General features: G+C 39.5%; 1 protein-coding gene across 1 annotated transcript in view; it reads right to left on the bottom strand.

Annotated features, from left to right (window-relative positions):
• Positions 1-2,282: 2,282 nt before the first annotated feature.
• The window catches only part of timm44 (translocase of inner mitochondrial membrane 44 homolog (yeast)), a 71,542-nt gene continuing 51,795 nt past the window's right edge, over positions 2,283-22,029 (bottom strand). Inside the window, exons 12-13 of the mRNA XM_078555788.1 lie at positions 12,525-12,635; positions 2,283-2,695 (exon numbers count right to left, since the gene is read on the bottom strand). Of these exons, the coding sequence (XP_078411914.1) occupies positions 2,576-2,695; positions 12,525-12,635 (231 nt within the window). The 3' untranslated portion in view covers positions 2,283-2,575. The remainder of the gene's footprint in view (positions 2,696-12,524; positions 12,636-22,029) is intronic.

Here is a 22,029-nt window from a genome sequence, read left to right as displayed (position 1 = left end):
TGTCTGGGATCAAGTGGCTGTGCAGAACCTTTGAAGTCAGGACAAAGTCCTTCAGGATGTACCGCATCACTCCCTGCAGACTGCAGTAATTTTAAACTCCTCTAGAAACCACCAAACATTTGATGATCCATTTAAGGAGCACTGGTGGGGGGAGGTTGTGTGGGGTTGTCCTTCCTGCTGCTGAAAGCTTAAGAGAAGGCTTTAGCCGGAGTGTTAAGTTCCAAAATTGAGTCGCCAGCATCAAATCAGAGTTACATGCTGACAGATACCCGCTCTGTGCGCTAAAACCCTCATTAAAATGGTCCTGCATGTGTCACAGACAACATTCTGGAGGCAAAACTGCACTGATGGTGCTGAAAAAGGACACAGTGCACCTGAATTTTGCAGTCCTTCTTCTTTCAGTGCTGAAGATATTTAATCATTTGTTCAACAGATGTTTCAATCCTGTCTTATTTGCATTCTGCAGTGATTCAGCTGTTACTCATCTTTCAGTAAGTCACTCTAAAGGGCAGTACCAAAGAGAATGTCACTTTTAATACATCCTTCAGGTCATTGAGAAAAATGAGAAATGGAGCACAGCCAAGTGTACTTCTATAATAGTGGAACAGATGCAACATGAGTCAGTGACAGGAGAAGAAAAAACTGAGGATGAGCTTCCCAAAGATGCTCCCTTTCACAGTGCAGGAAATATCACATAGCACTGTCTCAAATCACCTCTACAGAGCCAAGTGTTCTGCCCATCTCCCCCTTCATCCTTCACCCACCATCTGCAAGTTAGAGATGATCTAATCTTAAGTCATGGAGTAGAAGTGTTAGACAAAGTAGGCAATAGTATGAAAAATTAGAGAGGAAGAATAAGGTACACAGGTGACTTGTGAGAGATAAATAGCACTACATTAAGGAATCATTCAGAAAAAGGAGGGATCAGACAGGAGAGATATGTGAGGCAATCTAGGATGGTTTTGGGAATGCCTGGGCGTAATTGTACATAGCATGGTAAATAACATTGGTGAGCTACAGGTGCTAGTCATCAACATGGCACTGTTTTGTGGCAATACCTGACAACTGGGTCAAATAATGGGAGGATTGGGAATTTAATACTCCTGGGTACAAGGTATTCTGTAAAGATAGGGAAGAAAAAAAAACCAAGGGCAATGTTGATCAAAGAAATACTTATTGTACTGGTGAGGATGATGTTGTGGAGTTCGTCAAAGGCAGGATTTATTTTGCTCTGAAGAAGTCATAAGGACTCGAAAAGTTAACTGTTTCTCTCTCCACAGATGCTGTCAGACCTGCTGGGTATTCCAGCATTTTCTGTTTAAATTGCAGGATTTATTTTGTTAGAATTAAGGAACATTAGAGGAATGATTACATTACTGGGTATATACTGTAGACCACCAAATAGTAGGGAGGTAGGGGAGCAAAGTGTGCAAGTAAACTTGGCAAGTTATTGTACTGCATTCTGTTGGTGATTTTTACAGTAGCCACAGTGCACTGGTGGTGTTGTGGACATCGACTCCTGTAGCAGGGTGCCAATGAAGAAAACTGCTCTGTCCTGGATGATGCTGAGCTTGACTGTTATTGTGGCTGCAGATATCCAGGTTATCCTATCCCACTCTTGATTTATAGATGGAGGAGAGGTTCAGGAGGTGAGTCTCTTATCACATAGTACACAGCTGCTGCTTTGCTCTTGTAGCCACTGAATTAGTAAGGCTGGTCCAAAGGCTGGTCCGGTTGAGCTTCTGATAAATTTTGATCCCTAAGATTTTGATGGTGGGGGATTTAGCAATGATGGTGCCAATGAAGGTCAGGTGAGGCGGCCAGATCTTTTCTCGTTGGAGATGGTTATAACCTGCCACTTGTAAGCACAAACTCGGATCTTGCCCAATTCTTCTTGGAGGCTGAAGCGGGCTCCTCCATAATAAGAGCTTGTAAATGTAACTGAACACTGTAGTATCAGTTAATAGGCACAGTCCTGACATGATAGAGGAAAGGTCATTGATAAAACAACTCTTGAAGAAACTCTGAAGCTATGTCTTGCAGTTGCAATGATCAATCTTCAACAACCATAATCATCTTTTGCATCTGTCCCAGAACTGCAGGTCAAGTGACTGTTGGACAGTCCATCATTTAGTTCCTGGTTGATTTTCATTGCACAAAACTGATACTTGCCCTATCATTCTCCTAGGATTGGAGATCAGTTGGGAATTTTACTACAATGGCAGGGAGGGTGGAACAACAAAGGAAACTGGTAAAAAGGGAACACTCTTAACCAAATATCATACTGTTAGAAAAAAAGTTCTACTTTTTATTTAATACAAATTATTTACAATACAGCAGCCATGCTTAATTGCCATTGCCATCCATGGGCTCGGGTACACTTGCTTTCATAAATGGTCTATGGTGGCACCAAAACCTCCTAAGTCATCTTTTGACACATAAGCATCCGTGAGTCTTAAGGCTCTGCTGGCTGAAACATCATGTGGTACCGATAAAGAATGTGGCCACACTTTGGCAGAGACAGAGGCATTTCATGATGGAACAGTGCATGAATCCTGATTCGCAAGCCCTTCCCTTATAGGATCTGTTCTGAGCTTGATGCAGAAATATCCAGAAGCCTCCATGCAGCATATGGGTTAAGCTCATCTTGATCTCTGCAAAGAGCCCACACATAAAGCATCCTCAATACTTTATCCTGGGAGAGATAAAAAAAAGGGAGTGGGGGTGGGGAAGGAAAGAAAAAAAATGAGTACATAGCGTTCACTGCAAAACACTCCAGCAATTATCATTAAAGCTCTTATGCAACTTACTGATTTACTGCTGTCTGAGTGAAATACTAACATAAATGGAACCTCGAATAAGGCCTTAAAATGAGTCCATCAATATGGCCCATTTTAAAGAGAAGGCTAATTTAATATGAAAAGTTGACACAGCAGTCCTAGAGCAGACAGTCTGTGTTCTGTAATGTAAATCAAATCAACCTACCCATCTCTCCAATTACTGTAATATCACAGGCTTCGAGAAAAAGCTTTGAAGCAACCTATTATTAAATACATCTATAAATTTTAACAAACATTTGAATTAAGACAGGACTCTGCTGCCCAGAAGCTAACTAATTATAACTAATTACACATGCCTTTAATTGTTATTGAGGTTTGAGGCACTGGAATTGTTAAACTTAATTAAAAAGTAAAATACTGCAGATGCAGGAAATTTGAAATAAAAACAGGAAATGCTGGAAAACTCAACAGGTCAGTCAGCAGCTATGGAGACAGAAACAATAGTTAATGTTTCAGGTCAATGACCTGCCGTCAGTTTTGATAGGTCCTCAGCCTGAAACATTAACTCAGTTTCTCTTTCCAAAGATGCTTCCTGATCTGAGTATTTCCAGAATGTTCTGTTTTGATTTATTTAACTTTTTTAAAATTCAACAGAAGAACATAAATTTCAATATATCACCACTCCAGGGGTCACCATGATAGGCACCACATTATCCTGAACATGAGGTGTTGAAAATTATTTTCTTCCAATTACCTTATTCAAACTCAAGTTGCAAGTTTTTGTCAAAACCTTTTGGATAGGCAGACATTAGCACCAAAGCCACAAGTTTCCACAACCATGCAAGTCAAATTATGTTTTTATTACATGGGGTTCCAGAAATTTTTTAACGACATTCTATGGGTCTATCCTTTTTGCTTTGTAAATGGCAAACCAAAATGGCCCCACAGAGTGTGTCTGAATGCATGTTTTGTCCCACGTGGCATTGCTCATGATAAGTTAGATGATACACTTTTAAAAATAAGATATGGGTGTTAAAACCATATCATGCACAACACATTATTCTGCTGTTAAGGTGAAGCTGTGTACCTTTAAAGCTACAAAGATTAGCTGATGTTACATATAGTCATTTGGTAGTACAGAACTTGAGTATTGCTGAAAAAAGAGACAATGCTGTTGAAGCTTTTCATTTTTCACTCATCAGGTCAGCCATTCCCTGGTTCATTCCTCATGGCAATGCCTTGGCCAATCAGAATCAATCTGCCTCGTTTGAATTTAAACAAAAGCTTGGCAGTTAACTGTTCTTTGTTGCATTCTCCATGGCTATGCCTCTACCAATAAGAGTCTACTTGCCAACCAATCAGCACTCTCTTCTCGTGCAGTATAAACCGTTCTTCCCTTTAGAATTGGTATTCTTGCGAATCTGCCCTGACGAGTACAAGACGTAAAGCTTTGACAGCACATCTCTTCTTGCAGCAAAACTGATGTTACATAAATACTGGGTGAGTTCATTCAAAGATGATTTGATATTCACCTGGGTTTGTTTATGGAAAGGTTAGTTAAGAGTTGGGAGAATCCAGTAATTTCCTTTCCTGATCATTGCAAATGACTGCAAGACATTTGCTTGAATATATATAATTAACCTATGTCAAGTGTGACACAGGAAGTATGATTGTTCATGTGACAGTAAGCATGTAAAATTTACTGTTTTTATCCTATATGCAAATGTATAAAAACATTAAAAACAAGGTTAAAAAGTTTTGAATCCTCAATTTCTCAGTGTTATAGTTTGTTACAGATACAAAACAATTTTAATTAAAAAAACACAAAAAAAAGTAATTTCCTCTGATTCCAGTCACACACTAACTGACCTCACAATGGGCAGAATTTTCTGCCTGTTGGGCAGGCGGGCCCGATCCAATCTCCAGCGGGCGGGGAGCCAATCCCTGCCAGAGAAGCGGGCCGCACCGCCATTTTACGTGGGCGGGCCAATTAAGGCCCGCCCAGCGTGACATCCGGCAGGAAGCGCTATGCGCTTCCTGTGCGGACAGGGGGAGAATTCCCCAAAAGCGAGAGTGCACTCTTTCGCACATGCGCACGAAAGAGCGCACATCTCCCTGAGGCAAAGCGCAGTCTCATGGAGATCGCTTCCACTTTGAAAAAGATTAAAAATAGAAAAAAAAAATCCCTAACATGTTCTCCTCTCACATGAGATGGGACATGTTCATAATTTACACTATAGCTTTATTAAACTTTTTAAAACCCTGCACGAAACCTCATCCCGCCGGTGGATGAGGTTTCATGTTTTGTCTATTTGCTGCCGGGGCTCCTGGCCTGCCCGCCAACCTTAAGGTTAGACAGGCAGGTCCCTTAATTGTTTAAATGATTCTGTCAATGGCCTCAATTGGCCATTGACAGGTCGGCGGGCCCGCAGCTGATTTTGCTGCGCCCCCACCTTCCTGAAAATTTAAATGGGGCGGGATGACGTCGGGGGTTCCGCCCAATGTCATTTTACGTCATTTTACGCGTCGGCGAGTGGGCCCTGCCCCCTGCTCGCCGACGGCAAAATTTTGCCCAATGTGTTTATTTACAGCAATTAAATATTGAAGCCTTAAAGTGACAGGCAAATTGCACACAGCTTCACCTTAATAATGTAGAAAAATGCAATGTCCGTTGCATCTTTTAAAATTCTACACCTGACAGAACAGCACATCTTAAGCTATTGGATCTAGTAATAGGGAATGAACCAGAGCAGATAAGAGAAGTAAAAGTAGGGTGACCAGAAGGCAATAGTTACCATAATATAATACTTATTTCTTTCTCTATCATAATTTTAAAGTGCATGACAGAAACCTGGTTAATAGATTAGAGAAAAACTGATTTTCAGAGATTGAGAATAGAACTTGGGAAAATAAAATGGGAAACAATATTGGTAAATGACCATGTGGAACAATAATGAACATTTAAAACCGTGTACAACAGAGTGCAAGAAAAGTATATTCCACTAAAAGGAAAGAACCAAATAAACACTTGCAAGACTCCGCGGAAAAATTAAAACAAAGAAGAAAATGAGGGTTAGGAAAGTGGTGTACATTAACTATTTAGACAGCAGAGGAGTGCATGACAAGAAAATTAAGGGATTAGCAGGGCTGTCAAAAAAACAATTAGGAAGGCAAAAAAAAAACCTGAAATTAAATTATCAAGGAACATAAAACAAAATAGTCAAATATTTTCCAGGCATTTCAATTAGAAAAACGGGCCAAAATCGGACCAAGATAATACCACAAGCAATGATAGAGAGATGGCAGAAATATTAAATAATTATTTTGCTTTGGTATTTACCGGGGCATAGAACTGGTAGGCTGACATTGAATGATGAGATAAGCAATGAGATAAGTAAAGTTAAAATAAAAAAGGGGATGTACTGAATAAACTAACCAAACTCCAAGAGGATAAAACCCCTGATCCAGATGCATTGCATCCATGTAAAAAGGTGTGGTGCCAGAAGACTGGCAGATAGCTAATGTAATTCCTCTATTTAAAAAAGGGGCAAAACATGCCCAGGAAATAATAGACCAGTCAGCTTTAATATCGGTAGTAGGAAAAATAATAGAATCCCTACCAAAGGAATAGAAAAACATCTCGAAACAAAAATATAATTATCAATAGCATGGATTGCAATTTATTGAATTTTTTGAGGAGACAATAGTAATGTAGTAGATGTGAATTATCTGGATTTTCAAAAAGCCTTCAATAAGGTATCCCATAATAGACTAATGAATAAGGTCAAAGAATGTGAAGTCTGGGGCATGTGGCAGGATGGATTGCTAGCTGGCTTCAAAACAAAGCAGAGAGTGGGAGTAAAGAATAGTCATTCAGAGTGGCAGAAAGTGGGAAGTGGTGTCTCACTAGGATCAGTACTGGGACCTGTGCTGTTCATATTTACATTAACAATTTGGACCTTGGAATCAAAAACACAGTTTCCAAATTTGCGGATGACATCAGACAGGAAGGAGAATTGTCAATACTGAGGAGGACTGCAACAAATTACAGGAGAACATTAATAAACTTGCAGAATCAGCAAATAATTGGCAAATGAAGTTCAACACAGATAAATGGCGGGGGGGGGGGGGGGGGGGGGGAGATCACTTATTACTTGGAAAGTGCAAGTCTAGATGGACTAGAGGAACGAGGAGATCTCAGAGCACAAATAAGTCAATGATTAAAAGTTGCACCACAGGTAAACAAAGCCATTAAAAAACAAGCATTAGGTTTTATTTCTAGAGAGATTGAATTGAAATTAGGTAAGTGATGCAAAACCTGTATCAAAACTTGATTATAATACACTTAAGAGTACTGCATGCAGTTCTGGTTGTCATATATTAAAAAGGACATAAAGGCATTGGAAAGGATGCAATGGAGAAATACAGAGATGATAGAAATGCATGGGTATATATCAGGAAAGGGTTAAACAGATGGGTCCTTTCTCTCTTGAAAAAAGGCGGCTGAGAGGTGATCTAATAAAGGCCTTAAAAATTATGAAAAGTTTTGATATGAGTGGATAAGTGAGAATGTTTTCACTTGTGGGGAAAGAGCATAATTAGAGGCCATCAATATAAGATAGTCACCAAGAAACTTCTTTACCGAAACAGTGGCGAAAACGTGGAACTCAGTAGCACAGGGAGTGGTTGAACTGAACAGCATAGATGCATTTAATGGGAAACTAGTCAAGACAAGAGGGTTATGATGAAAGATTTAGTTGAGGAAAGATGGAAGGAGGCTAGGTTGGAGCATAAATGCCAGCATGGACTATTTCGGCTATATATCCTGTGTAATTCTGAATTGCCATGACTGGCACAATGTAGATTAAAAATGTTCTCTCTACATATAAGGAACACAAATGCAAAAGTAAAAATAAAAAGACATTACATGACTGTTATCCTTTCCTCTATGTTGGCATTTAAAATATGAAATTAGTCGCTACTTTGTGAAACTGAGTACCAATTTTAAATAAATTTGCACATTTTCAGTTTTATGCAACCAAGTTTAATGTCAATAAATTATTTCCATGTATGCAGAAGTTGGGAAATAATTGAAAGAAAATTTGATATTAAAATAAAGTAGGATATTTTTGCAGTAAAAGTATATACCTTACCAATCAATCTCCCATAGTGTTGCACATGGGAAGACTTCTGGTAAAATTGGATTAGAGGATGGGTTCATTGGGTCAGGGTCTATAGGTAAAATTCAGTCACTATTTTAAAGTTATATATTCTGTCCTAATTTTAATATTGCATATCAAATTCCTACGTTCATTTTCATAATGGAAAGTTCTTGTGTAAACATGACACATTGCAATACACCCTCCCTGCCATTGGTGGTGCTGTAGTACCTTCATCCCAAGGAGAGTGTAATTTGTTATTTGGTAGACAGAATTTGAGTATTGCAGGAAAAAAAGGAGACATTATCTAAGCTTTTCATCTTGCACTCACCAGGACACTCACAAGAATACCAATATAAGGGGAAAAAAATAACAATTTATACTGTATGTGAATTGAGTGCTGATTGGTTGGCAAGTGGCATTGCCATGGAGAAAGCACCACTGATGGTGACTGACAGTTAACTGCAAAGAATTGTTTGAAATTAAGCCAGCTTGACCCTGATTGGTCAAGGCATTGCAAGTTAAGATTCAGTCAGCAAATGGCTGTCACTTATTTTATTTAGCTGAAATGTATGTACATGTTCTTTCTGTCTGCAAAGAACAGAGCCTTGCATATTAATATATGTAGCTTCCAGTACACACAAATGCACCACATTGTGAGCCTGACTGAATCTTAACTTGGTTGTCAGCATAATTCTTAGCACATTGAGGATTATTTAGCAAATGCTGTCCAATCATGGAATCAAATCTAATGTTGGACACTGTGTTTTGAGTTTTGCAAGCATGGGCTGGTTGGTACGGTCTGTACCCTGCCCATTGCGAACAGCAGCTGGAACATGCTGTTTGATATGATCCGCCAGTCTTTGGGACGTTAGGCCTACATATCTAGCATCACACTTCCCTTCCTTGAAGTACTAGTTGAGAAATCTGCCAGGGGATTCTCTGCCATGGTCTCCTACAAGCCTACCTTCACTGGTCAATATATGCGTTGGGATTCTTACAGTTCCACACGCTATAAGATTGGTCTTATCAGCAACCTTGTAAATAGGGCCCAAGCCATTTGCTCACCAAGCAAGCTTGATGCTGAAATAGGGTGCATCAAAGGCATCCTGCAGGATAATGGCTGCGCTGATCAGATCAATTTGCGCTGTATATCACACAAACTCATGAACGGGCCTAAGGCCATCACTTTCGGCCCTGAAAGTGCCAAGTCTACCTCATATTACCCTGGAAGGGCAAGGTATCTCAAACATTTGAGCAACAGATGAAGCTAGTTGTTTCACACTGCTACTATGCAGTAGCAACACGAGTGGTATTCGCCACTAACAGGATGCTTCTGTCAAGCCAAAAAGACTTTCTGCCTATCACAAAAATGAGTAATGTGGTATATGAATTTCAGTACCAGTGTGATGCCAGGTATGTAGGCCATACATCTCAAGGACTGGTGGATCGTATCAAACAGCGCATCCCAGCCGCTGTTCACAACAGGCAGGGTACAGACTGTAACCAGCCAGCCCATGCTTGCAAAACTCAAAACACAGTGTCCAACAATAGATGTAATTCCGTGATTGGACAATATTTGCTAAATAATCCTCAATGTGCTAAGAATTATGCTGACAACCAATTTAAGGCTGTCAGTCGAGCACTTAGTGTGGCGCATTTCTGCATACTGAAACTACATATATTAATACACAGGGCCCTGTTCTTTGCAGACAGGATGAACATATACATACATTGCGCGTGTTTCAACCTGTTTCAAACAAAATAAGTGACAGTCATTCACTGACTCATTCCTCAGGGCAATGCCTTGATCAATCAGGGTCAAGCTACCTTAATTTCAAACGGTTCTTGGCAGTTAACTGTCAGTCAGCATCAGTGGTGCATTCTCCTTGGCAACGCCGCTTGCCAACCAATCAGCACTTTCTTCACATACAGTATAAATTGTTGTTTTCCCCCTTATATTGGTACTCTTGCGAGTACCCTGATGAGTGCAAGATGAAAAGGTTAGACATGTCTCTTTTTTCAGTGATACTCGAGAGTGTAATTATAGCATGACAAGTTTATATAGGTAGCTCCCATTATAAACATGCTCACATGAATTTCGATTAGAAAAAAAAGCTGGCAGGAAATGTATGAAAATGCAACATTTTAAGTTATTATAGATATATTAACATCAAATTTATTTCACCATTTCTTTTAACCATAGATGTAAAACCTTGTAATCACGGTGTTAGCTCTTTAATCTTTTTGTGTTTTTTAGGTTCACTTAAGACTTTAAATTTAATTAGCAGCCCACATGGTATGCCAGTGATCTGACTCTTTGTGATCAACTCATCTCTTTTCATGGCAGTCAGCAAATCAGAGCCTGTGTGTTTGGTGTACCACCAGCTAGATACCATACCCACTGGTAACTCCATGTCTCCATATCCAGACTGTAGAGGCATCAGCACTTTACACAGATTACAGATTAAAATTATAGCATCTGTGAGCCAAGAAACATAATAGCACATGTCGTGGGACCAGAGGCCTGGGGCTTTAACACATTAAAATAATTTTAGCATATTTAAGTCCCAGATTTTTGATCCCATAATAAAATACTTTCATAAAGACACAATTTGTCCATTATGCAAGATGGCCAATATAATGTGGTTAGTGCTATTACAGTATGTTACTACAATAATAGTATATCTTCTGTTCAGTGACCTTATGCTCATTTGTTTCCAGCTGCACTCTCCGAGCTGCAGCTTTATTTAAACTGCAATCAGTGTTTAGTTTAACCTGTAAACCCCACACCACTTAGAGGGGATTAGAAGGGTTAAGCACACAAAAGGTAATCAATGATTAATGAGGCATTATTTACTTATTTATTCCTGAATTTAGTGCACTTTAAAAATGTGCAAACTAGTGAGAGAGCATAGCTTTCTCGCCCAAAATAAATTGAGCACTTAAGACATTATGGCTGGCAACTTAAAAATTTACATTAATTTATTATGTTATCACTTTTTGCTGATATAAATGATTATCTGTTTAAACATGGATGCTTTAAATTGTGAAGGCTTAACAAGTATATTTCTTGTTTAATACCAAAACATCTAGGTCCTGGAAATTGGAATTTAAAAGCATCATGCTCTTCTGTTTTAAGGGTGAGTTGAATGGAACAATTTGAAATAACAAATTAAATTATTTTAAAGTTGCTGCAACATATTTCAACACAGATCTCCCCCATCCTGGAATAACAATTGCAGTGGCTGACAAAATAATGATCTTATACGTCTGTCCCAGACCTTGGGCAGCTTGCAATACAGACTAAGCGCACAGGTCTACAATTCTGGGTGCCATACTTTCGGAAGGATGTCAAGGCCCTGGAGAAGGTAAGAAGTTTACCAGGAAAATACTAGGGATGAGGAAGTTCAGTTATGTGGAGAGATTGGAGAAGCTGGGATTGTTCTCCTCAGAGGAGAGGAGGTTAAGGAGAAGCCAAATCAAGGTATTCAAAATTATGAGGGGTTTGATAGACTACGTAGACCATTTCCTCCGGCAAGTGAGCTGGCAACCAAAAGTCATAGATTTAAAATAATTGTTGAACAAACAAGAGGGGAAATGAGAGAAATGTCTTTACACATAGGGTTGTTAATATCTGATTTGAAACCCAATTCCTGAAAGGATGGTGGAATCAGGAATTTTTAAAAGATAATTGCACATGTACTTGAAGGTGACTAATTTACATGGTTCTGGGGAAAAAGGACTTGGGTGTGGGACTAAATTGATCAGCTCTTTCAAAGGGATTGCACTGGCATGACATGCCTTTTATGTTGTAAAATTCTATGTGGACAGGATCACAAGAAAACCAACCAGGGCTTCTGCTCCTGATCACCATACAGCAGTCCCTCCACCAATATCTTTGATGCTATCATATTAGGGGGACAATTGTTTGTATTTACCATTGATTCAGGATGCCACGTTAGCCAGCAGCATCATTTGCTTAAACAGACTAACACTGGTCAGCATATTGCATAATAAAGAGTGTAGTTCCGAGGGCCCCATGGTTCAAGTGCCAGCTTCAACTGTTTTGGAGCTCAGTCCTAAGTAGCAGCTGTGTGTGAAAATTCTGTTCCTTCATGACTGATGTCATTGAACTGCACTTCCTTAGCTTCTTTGTGAAATGAATGTCTGTCAGGCTTTGAGGGGTCTCCCAAATAAAAATCTCATTTGTGTTTCTCCTATTCTTTCAGGATCAGGATATTGCCCCTGGGTTTCAGTCACATAGCCATTCTTAATGTTCAAATCTACACAGTGAATGTCAGCAAGTAATTTGGCCAAGTGAAGGGTAGGAGGAGAATCACAACCAAGCAGGGAGAATCACAACCAAGTCTAATCCTATTCTCACTATCAGTGTGCAGTTTCCAACCTAAACTATCTCAGTATAGAAAATGGGAGTTTGCAAGGATAAAGATGTCCAAACACCCAAAGAACCAACCTCACCTCCCTGGCTTCTATCCTTCAGTCCCTTCTTTCTCCAGAAACAAGACATCATATGTGTTATGCTCATCACTAGTACAATTTCAGGGACTCTGAGTTTACATACCGGGTCGCCCTCCACCACCTCTCCACTGTGGTTCTTGATGACCATGACAAGCTGAGCTTGGAAGGTGATAATTAGAACGGGTCCCTGTTCCATCATTTTCCCCATAGCCAGCTGCAATCAAAGAGAAAGAGTGTCAGTCAGCAAGGAATGCTCCTTGCTTCTACAGTCCCACAAACCATCAACACATTTTCTTTTACAAGGAAGCTTCACTTGACAGTTCAATTCAATCAGCAGTTTATAGAAGCCGAATGGAGTGGGCTCTCCTGGTTATGTGGCATGAAATGCATTTTCACTGCAGTGATACCAGAATAGGGTAAATCAGTCAATGAAGGAAATTAGATTTTTCTTTTGCTATCAAAAAACCTAACACTGTGCACTGCACTGAGTTGAGATGATGATGCACTATTTACAATGCCATTCCTGTTTTGGTTTTCTGCCTTCCCATTGTCTCAGCCGGTTAAGGCAATGAGTAGCTGAGTTAAATGGACCAGAAGTCTCAGATTCAATTCCAAGTCCGTATGGAGTCTGACTTCAGCTGAGCCAGTAGTAGAGGTGCTAGAATTGGCCTCTGGATTAGAGGGGGAAAACATCAGCCTAAACTGCTGATCATTATTCAATGATGCCTTTGCAGTGCATTCTATCAGATAATGACAAGATTAGGCTTCTAAAGCAGACATCGCCTGCTGATGTTCACTGCCTACAATTCACTTATGAAGAATATGAGAGTGAAATGCTGGAAGATGACTGGTTTCCATGGAACCACATCCCAACAAGATTCATTGCCTTCAGGGGAGTGGCAAATTGCAGTCAAAAAATATTATCTAAAAACCAGAGGTTTCAGTCTTCAAAATGTAACTTGCTGCAAAAAGGGCACAGCTGGAGTAGAGTGGGAATCCTAACGACAATTCTCACAAAACAAGGTTTCAATTTTAGCTAGACTGCCAGCGATGGTCTGAGAGCAGAAATGATTGCTTCACCATATATAGATAAACATCACGGGAAGAATTTTCCGATCGGTGATGGGGGCGAGGCCTGCTCGCTGATGCGTAAAATGACACACGGTGACGTCGTTAAGGCCATTAAGAAAGTAATTAGAGTTGTTAAGAATGCTGCCTGTCCAACCTTAAAGTTGGCGGGCAGGCGAAGAGCCCAGGCAGCCTTCGCATTTTTCATGAAGCCTCATCCACGGGTGGGATGAGGTTTCATGAAGGGTTTATCAATTGAATAAAAATTTTTGAAAAAAATTAATGGACATGTCCCAGCTCATGTGACAGTTTCACATGAGGAGACATGTCCTTAAAATTTTTTTTCCCTTTTATTAAATTTTTCAGAACTTAAACTAATCTCCCTGAGGCACGGAGGTCCCGACTCAGGGAATCCGCCCCCTGCCCGCACAGGGAGCGCACTGCGCTTCCGGGTGCGCGTCACACTGGGCGGGCCTTAATTTGCCCGCCCATGTAAAATGGCGGCGCCGATCGGGTTCGCACTCGCTCCCGCCCGTCCCCACACAACCCCCCCAACGGGGGGAAAATTCGGCTCAATGACTCTGCATTCTCACCAAGAATTTGGGGCAGAATTTCCTATAACAATTTATAAGGAAACAATCTAAACACAAACAGCACGGGTTAAATAAGTTATTTTCTTGCCGCTTTGAAGTTTTAAAACTTGCAGAACTTTTAATCCAGAGACCTGAGGACCAAAATATTAAAAAGCATCAGGCTATAAGAACTTAATGTTGCATCATATTCAGCTGCTGGATTTCATCCAAAAAAACAAGATCTCAACACTCAATGAAACATGAGGTTTTTTACTAATGTCGTCCCATTATTGTGCTGTGGGTGAAGTTTAATTGTTACTGTTCCATTTTGTAATAGAAAACATTAATTAAAAACGCCATCATTATTTAAACTAGTCAAGTGTTGGATGAAAGTTGACAGCACTGAAATACAACATTGGGAAATCAGACCGTGGCATACAAGCAACAGGAGGCGTTCAGAGTAACTTGGGCTTATACCCCTCCTTATAATGAAATAATCATTTACAATGTGCTTCATTATGGCCTAGTTCTTCTCCTATTTCTTATGTTCTTATTTATCATGATCGAACCCCAATATGTCACCAGTTTACAGCTATAAAACAACCAGAGAGTGAGAATTTTAAGAAAGCTATACATTTATGTAGTGTTTTATCTCATGTCCTAGAAATGTCTCAAAGTACTTTACATTAAAAAATACAATTATACTTTCAAGTGAAATGATTGTTGATTTACAAGAAAATGTGACACAGCAAGATCCCACAAACAGTAAATATCAATTAAACAGTTTTGTTGTTGTTGGCTGAGAGAGGAATGTTGGCCAGAGCATCAGGACACTCCTGCTCTTCTTTGGCAGGGCCATGCCATCTTTAAATTCTACACGAACAGATTGTAATAACTGACAGTGCAACACTCTCTCGGTACTGAGCTGTGCCAACTTAGATTATCTTAAATCCTGCAGTGCAGCTTGAAGATGCAAACTTCTTACTCAAGAGGCATTAGGGCTACTAACTCAGCCAAGCTGACACTTATCTTTATGTATGTTGAAGAAAACAGATAACAGGTAGCTTAGCTTATACGCAGTTTGGAATGGGTCACTGAGTTATTAATACAAAAGGTATTGCTCTTTTTCATTTATTTCCCAGATCTGTTTTTGAATGGTTTAATGTCACAGGTCTTTATGTTCACACTATGTTTGGTGATCTTCTAATGTATGTCAGTCATGCACAATAAAACCAGCATTTAGCGTTAGTTTTTTATGGGACTGAGGGATAATACACACAATCACACAGCTGACTTGTGTGAATGTAGCTGCTTTTGGCAAGTAACTGATCAAAAAAGCCCAATGTTTCATTTAGTTAATAGGTAATTTTTTTCACCCCATTTTACTTCCCTCCTCTGGGGGTTTCCTCAGCATCCCCATTGTGCCACTCTCCCTACCTGCTACAAAAACAGCCACACACCATTATGTCGGAGAAGGAAAGAAGGGCAGGCCGGAAAACAATCCCTCAACAAAATCGTAAACAGAAAATGTTGGAAACTGTTAAACTGGAGACCCTTCACCAAAACACATTAGTTAAAATGTTAGCCTGTCTCATTTCGGAGGCTGATGGACTAATGTATTTCCAAAATTTTCTGTCCATTTCATGTTTTCAGTTTCTCTTTGTAGCTAACGCCAATTTCTGCATTCTCAGGCCTCCTGACTGCAGGTTTAGCTCAAAGTTTATGCTGATTGGTCAGTACATTCTCATTAATATTAACTGCACTGACAAATAGAAAAACAGCATTAAGTATTCACTGAGGCCATATAGCCACTTCAAGCATCCACCAGCTTCAGGGAGCATGTACAAACTATCAATAATTCACTAACTAATGAAGTCAAGAATCACTGAAATTTGGCTGCAAAACACTTCAGAACATCGGATGGGACTGTCTTGATTGACAAGACATATCACTGATAAGCTTATTGTTAAAGGTGAATGCTGTGATCATTTCTTTATATAATTGATGTTATTCAGTAACTTGGGTGCAAAATATATTTAGAGCGTGGCTGTCACATAAACAGCTGAGGGCTGGAAATTCTTCAATCACAGTTGGATGTTTGCAGATTTATTCCTTTTGCTCAATGCAATAAGCCATACTAAGGACGAATAGATGAAGGGCATTTAGCCATTTCTTCCTTTTTACCAATGCCAAGTTCAAATACAGGTTAAGCTTGTGGTCTGTATCCAAAAAGTCTTTGATGGTTTTTGCCATGCAATGCAACTTCCATTTATCCAAGTGGAGGATCCAGGATCAAAATGTTATGATGATTTTATAGCAAATAGGGCAGGGAGGACTCAACTGAAACACAGTGCTTCAGAGGATAACAACAATGTGCATTTATATATAGCAACTTTAACATTGTAAAATATTCCAAGGCACATGAAAAGAATGGAATCAGGCAAAAATTTACATCGAGCCAAAAAAAATTAGGACAGATGATCAAAAGGTTTCAGAGATGAGGTTTAAGCTTCTTAAAAAGAGAGATGGGAGAAGTTAAAGGGAGATCATTTCAGATCTTAAGGCTTAGCCATCTGTGTGCACAGTTATCAATGGTGGTGCAAAGTAATCGGAGAATGCACATGAAGCTAGACTTAGAAGAACACGGAATTCTCCAAAAAGTTGTCGGGCCGGAGGGGGGTTACAGAGATGTATTGTTGCTGTACATAAGACCCCATTTCCTGTTCCATGTGCAGCTCTGTGCACCTAATCACAGGAGGTTATTACTGCCCTTGAAAGGGGGCAAGTGTGATTTGGGCTGTCAGGGATTTATGCCCTGAGGAAAGATTGGGTATGCCTCATTTGGTACAGAGGCATTTAAGATTAAATTATTCAAGCTTTCAGAAATTCTGAAGGGATTATAAAACCTTGTTGGGCAAATTGTCTATTATGGCAAGAGGTTAAAATTCCAGGGGACACAGATTATAAATCAGAAATAGAAGGGAAGTTTCTTTCAACCACAGAGTGATTGAGTTGTAGAATTAGTTAACAGAAGAACAGTGAGGTGGACAAAATAAATATAGTTATCATTACATGTATTTCTAGAGAGCAAAAGGGTTGAAAGCTTGAGAATTTGAACTGAGATCAAAAAAAGACAGGTTTTTGGATCTGATGGTCTTTACCCTTTCTTGAAATATTCTTGACCAAAACATGTGCCAGATAAAGACAAGTGATTTTTATGGGGAAAGAGATGGTAATTTTGACAAGCAAATAATTAATTCTGTTTTTGTTTACTGTTATTGATGCAGGTGGCTCAGAGCGGTTTGCTCAAACTGTCTCATCCATTGGTCATAACTGGCATTGCAAATGTTATACCCTTGTTCAAAAAAGGGTGCACAGATAAACCCAGCAACTACAGGTCAGTCAATTTAACCTCAGTGGTGGGGAAGTTTCTAGATATGATAATTCGGGACAAAATTAATAGTCACTTGGGTGACCGTGGTTCATTAAGGAAAGCCAGCATGGATTTGTTAAGAGAAAATTGTGTTTAATTAACTTGCTGGAGTTTTTTGATGAGGTAACAGAGAAAGGTTAGTGAGGTGTTGCTGTTGATGTGGTGTACATGGACTTCCAAAAGGTATCTGATAAAGTGCAGCACAACAGAGTTGTGATCAAAGTTATAACTGATGGAATAAAAGGAACAGCAGCGACATGGATACAAGATTGGCTGAGTTACAGGAAACAGAACAGTGGTTAATGGATGTTTTTCAGACTGGAGGAAGGCTTGTAATGGAGTTCCCCAGGGGTCGGTGTTAAGACCCTTGTTCTTTCTGATATATATTAATGGCTTAAGATCTTGGTGAACAGGACATAATTTCAAAATTTGCAGATGATACAAGACTTGGAAGCGTTATGAACAATGAGGAGGATAGTGTGGAACTTCAGAAGGGCATGGACAAGTTGGTGGAATGGGTGGAAAAGTGGCAGATGAAATTTAATACAGAGAAGTGTGAAGCGATTCATTTTGAACAGAAAAATGTGGGGAGACAAAATTAAATAAAAGATACAATTCTAAAGGGGGTACAGGAGCAGAAGGACCTGGGTGTGTATGTGCATAAGTCACTGAAGGTGGCTGGACAGATTGAGAGCACGATTAATACAGCATACAGCATCCTATGTTATATTAATAGGGGCATAAAGTACAAAAGCAAGGAGGCTATATTAAAATTGTATAGAACACTGGTTCGGCCTCAACTGCGTACCGTGTCCAGTTCTGGGTGCCACACTTTAGGAAAGAAGTGAAACCATTGGGGAGAGTGCAGGAAAGATTTTTTTAAATGGTTCCAAGAACAAGGAACTTCAGTTACGTAGATAGATTGGAGGGGTTGGTACCGTTTTCCTTGGAGAAGAGTAGGTTGAGAGGAGATTTGATAGAGACACACAAAGTCATAAGGGGTCTGAACAGAGTATATAGGGTAAAGTCGTTCTCATTGATGAAAGGGTCGAGAACGAGAGGGCACAGATTTAAGGTAATTGGCAAAAGAAGCAATGCTGTCATGAGGAAAATCCTTTTCACGCATGGAGTGGTTGAGATCTGGAATGCACTGCCAGACAGTGTAGTGGAGGCAGGTTCAATGAAGGCATTTAAGAGGGAACTGGATTATTATCTGAAAAAGAAAAATGTGCAGGGCTATGGGGAGGCCGAAAAGTGGCATAAGGTAAATTGTTCCTTTGGAGAGCAGACATAACTGGCCGAATGGTCTCCTTTTGTGCTGTAACCATTTTATAACTCTGTGAACTCCATTGGATATAGAGTAAAATAAGAATTCAAATGTCTCAAGTTATACTTTTGCAAACCTATTTAATTCTCTATTTAATCTTTAACTGTGGACATTTGAAATGCTGCTATTGAGTTTATGACCATATAGGATTTGCTCAGTTGTAATGGGAGCTCCATAATTTTCCAGGAAACTTGCATATGATGTAGACACTTCGTTCAACTCATTGGCACCAATCTCTTTGTTATCTGACATTGATCTCACAGCCATGAATACTTAAAATTCAGCTCTTAAACAGAAAGGTAAAACACCACAGGTGCTGAAAATCTGAAAACAATAATAGAAAAAACTCAAAATTGTCTAACCGGTCAGGCAGCATCTGTGGAGAAACAAAACTCAGCAGTAATGATTTAGGCTTAACACCATTCGTCCAATCTTGAGAAAGGATCTTAGATCTGAATCACCAACTTCTGTTTCTCTTCAAAGGCTGTCTGACCAAATGTGTACTTGCAGGCCTATACTGTTTTTAAATTCAGTTTCTGTTATTTGTCCTGTTCTTTTCTTCATTCCTTTACTAAGCCTATTGCATGACAGTACCGTGAATACAAGACCAAATTTTAGGGGTCAATTTCTATTATTCACCAATATGGCAGAAAACAGGAGTTGTGTTATAGCAAATGGTGTGTTGCAGAAACTACAACCTCGATTTTCGGATCACCGTAAGTTCCTGGCATTGCCTTCAAGGTTGAATTTGGATGGAGAAATTCAGTGAAGGCATCCTCCCAGAGCACTTTTAAAGCAAAGCATTAATTCTAAGTACCTGAGAAATTGGCCATTAAGAAGATTAAAAGAGAAATGTGACCGCTAAAGAGGATAAAAGTCATTCTCTGAAAGTAGATCAGAAGTCTCTGAAAGTAAACCAGAAGTCTTTAATTTTATTCTTAGCTTGTTAAGTCTCCCATTCTCCAACAAAATAATTGTCCTGTTTATTTAAGCAATTAGAATAAAATTAAAATACATGCAAACCTTTTGAGATTTCCTGTAATACATTTTACAAACGAAACTACACCCCACAGCAGGGATCTGGAAGTGCCCCAAAGGAAGAAAAAGGGGTAACAGTGGAAGTGTTTCCAAGTGGGGGGGGGGGGGGGGGGGGGGGGTGTTAAAAAGGTGACACCCCCACACAACTCTCAGAGAATTTAAGAGCAGCAAAGATAGTGGGGACGGGGAGAAGGTTCTCCACTCGCCCTTGAGGAAGGCGCATTGTGCTGGGAGCTTCCAGGAAAGGCAAGTACAAAGGAGGCTCTGTCCTTGAAAAAGCAGAACACACAGAGAAACCAAAACAATGAAACACTGAGGATAATTCAGTAAATGCAGGTTTAGTCAATCCAAAAGCTGTTAAGTTTCTCGTTCCTATCTGTGTGGCAATTTGTTTCATGTATTAATTACCATTTTGCTCAAGAAATTCTCCTGAGTTACCTATTTAGTTTAGTTTCCTCATCATGAATATGTCTTGTGGCTCTCAAGTTATGTATACAACATGCTTTGAATGTTTATTAAGTCTTTCTTTGCTTCTCCTTGTTCTAGAGTCCTGTTTGAAAAATCTACCCCTAACTGCTTCCAGCTCAATTTCCACGTGAGACAAAAAGTTAGGCAATGTGGTGGGTATGGGGACCAGAAAACTAATAACTCAGCAGCTGCCTTTCCAAAACAAAGTGCTCTGTGGAGTGACAGCACCTGTTCAGTTAGTGCCTGTGTTAGAGTTATTGAACCCTGTTTTTATGATTGCCGTCTTATTTTAATGCTGGAATAAATAAACATCTGAGGCCCTGGCTAGTCATAAATTTATAAAATAACTAAATGTCTAATTCTTTTGCAAACTGCGATAATGTCCTCATTGCTCAAGCTTTCTGATTTTGTTAGTGTATCCATAAAGCCTTATTCTAAAATTTAAACCCATATTAATCTGCATTAGTCTCAAATTGTTATTTTGTTTTATGATTTATCCAGTGCTAAAGGAAAAAGCTCTTTCCAAACCACAAGGCCCACAAATTAAAAACATCATAACATCAAGCAACGTAAGCACAAATTAACTGAACTGTAATGGCTCACAAGCTAGATTGCTCAGGGCCCCAACTTTACTCAATACGTTTCATTCGTTCATCAGGAGGTCAATTGTGTGGAACTTTCCCTTCTAAGTCTTTTCTTTCAACTTTCCATATTGTTGTTTGCTGTAATTATAAAAAGGAACTTAAACAACCTCAGGACATCCCAAAGTGCTTGACAGTTAATAAAGTACTTTTGAAGATAACTACTGTTGAAATGTAGGAAATGTGTGAGCCTAATTGTGCACAGCAAGGTCCCACAATAACAATGTGATCATCTGTTTTAGTGATGACCAGATAATCTGTTTTAGATGCTGGTTAATGGATAATTATTAGCCTGGAAATAAATCAACACACAAGGTGCCAACACTCATTAGAAATCCCATGAACACTTATTCAAGTGGGAGCTTTCTTATTTCTTAGTACATTAGTACTTTAATTTCTATATGTTGGGTCACCGAGGAAGTGCCAACTACAACAGGACACTGGTCCACAGCAATGTGCTCAGCTGTGGCAATGATACTAATCTGCTATCGATTAAATATGGAGACATATTTTAGATTCCATTTTTCTTCCACCAGTTTTTTTTCCTTCTTCACTGAAGGTGCTGATTTGCTAGAGTATGGTTCCATAGGCACTGGAAGCCTTTTGCTGACCATTATAAACATGTAAGACTAGATAGTGAGTGTTGATAGACTATTTGATTGTGGGGATATCACTAATTAGCCAAACCTAGTCTCTCTTGACATCTGCGCACAGACTTTTCTTCAAGAGTCCTTGAACAGTGTTCTGAAGCTGATGTGCCCACCCAAACTCAGGAGCACTGAGACCAATTGCAGTATATTTGATTAACGGGTGTCCAAGTGTTTGGTTAAGGAATGTCTGAGTATTCAGTTAACAGGTGTCCAAGAATTCAGCTAACGGGTGTCTTACTTCCAATTATTATGAGCAGTAGTTTCAGTGCTGCTCAAAGCTTACTCCTGGAAATCATTTTGCTGTCTTGTCTCAGGCAGCTGGTGATGATCTTGAGTCAAATGTTCTGAAGTAATAAATATCAACAGTACAGTGACAGAAATAATATAACAGCCACTGCACATAAATTGTGA

The sequence above is a fragment of the Cetorhinus maximus genome, chromosome 13 (assembly GCF_964194155.1).
Source record: "Cetorhinus maximus chromosome 13, sCetMax3.hap1.1, whole genome shotgun sequence".
Classification (NCBI taxonomy): Eukaryota; Metazoa; Chordata; class Chondrichthyes; order Lamniformes; family Cetorhinidae; genus Cetorhinus; species Cetorhinus maximus.
Note: the sequence above shows the minus strand (reverse complement) of the source record. Positions and strands in the feature narration are given on the sequence as shown.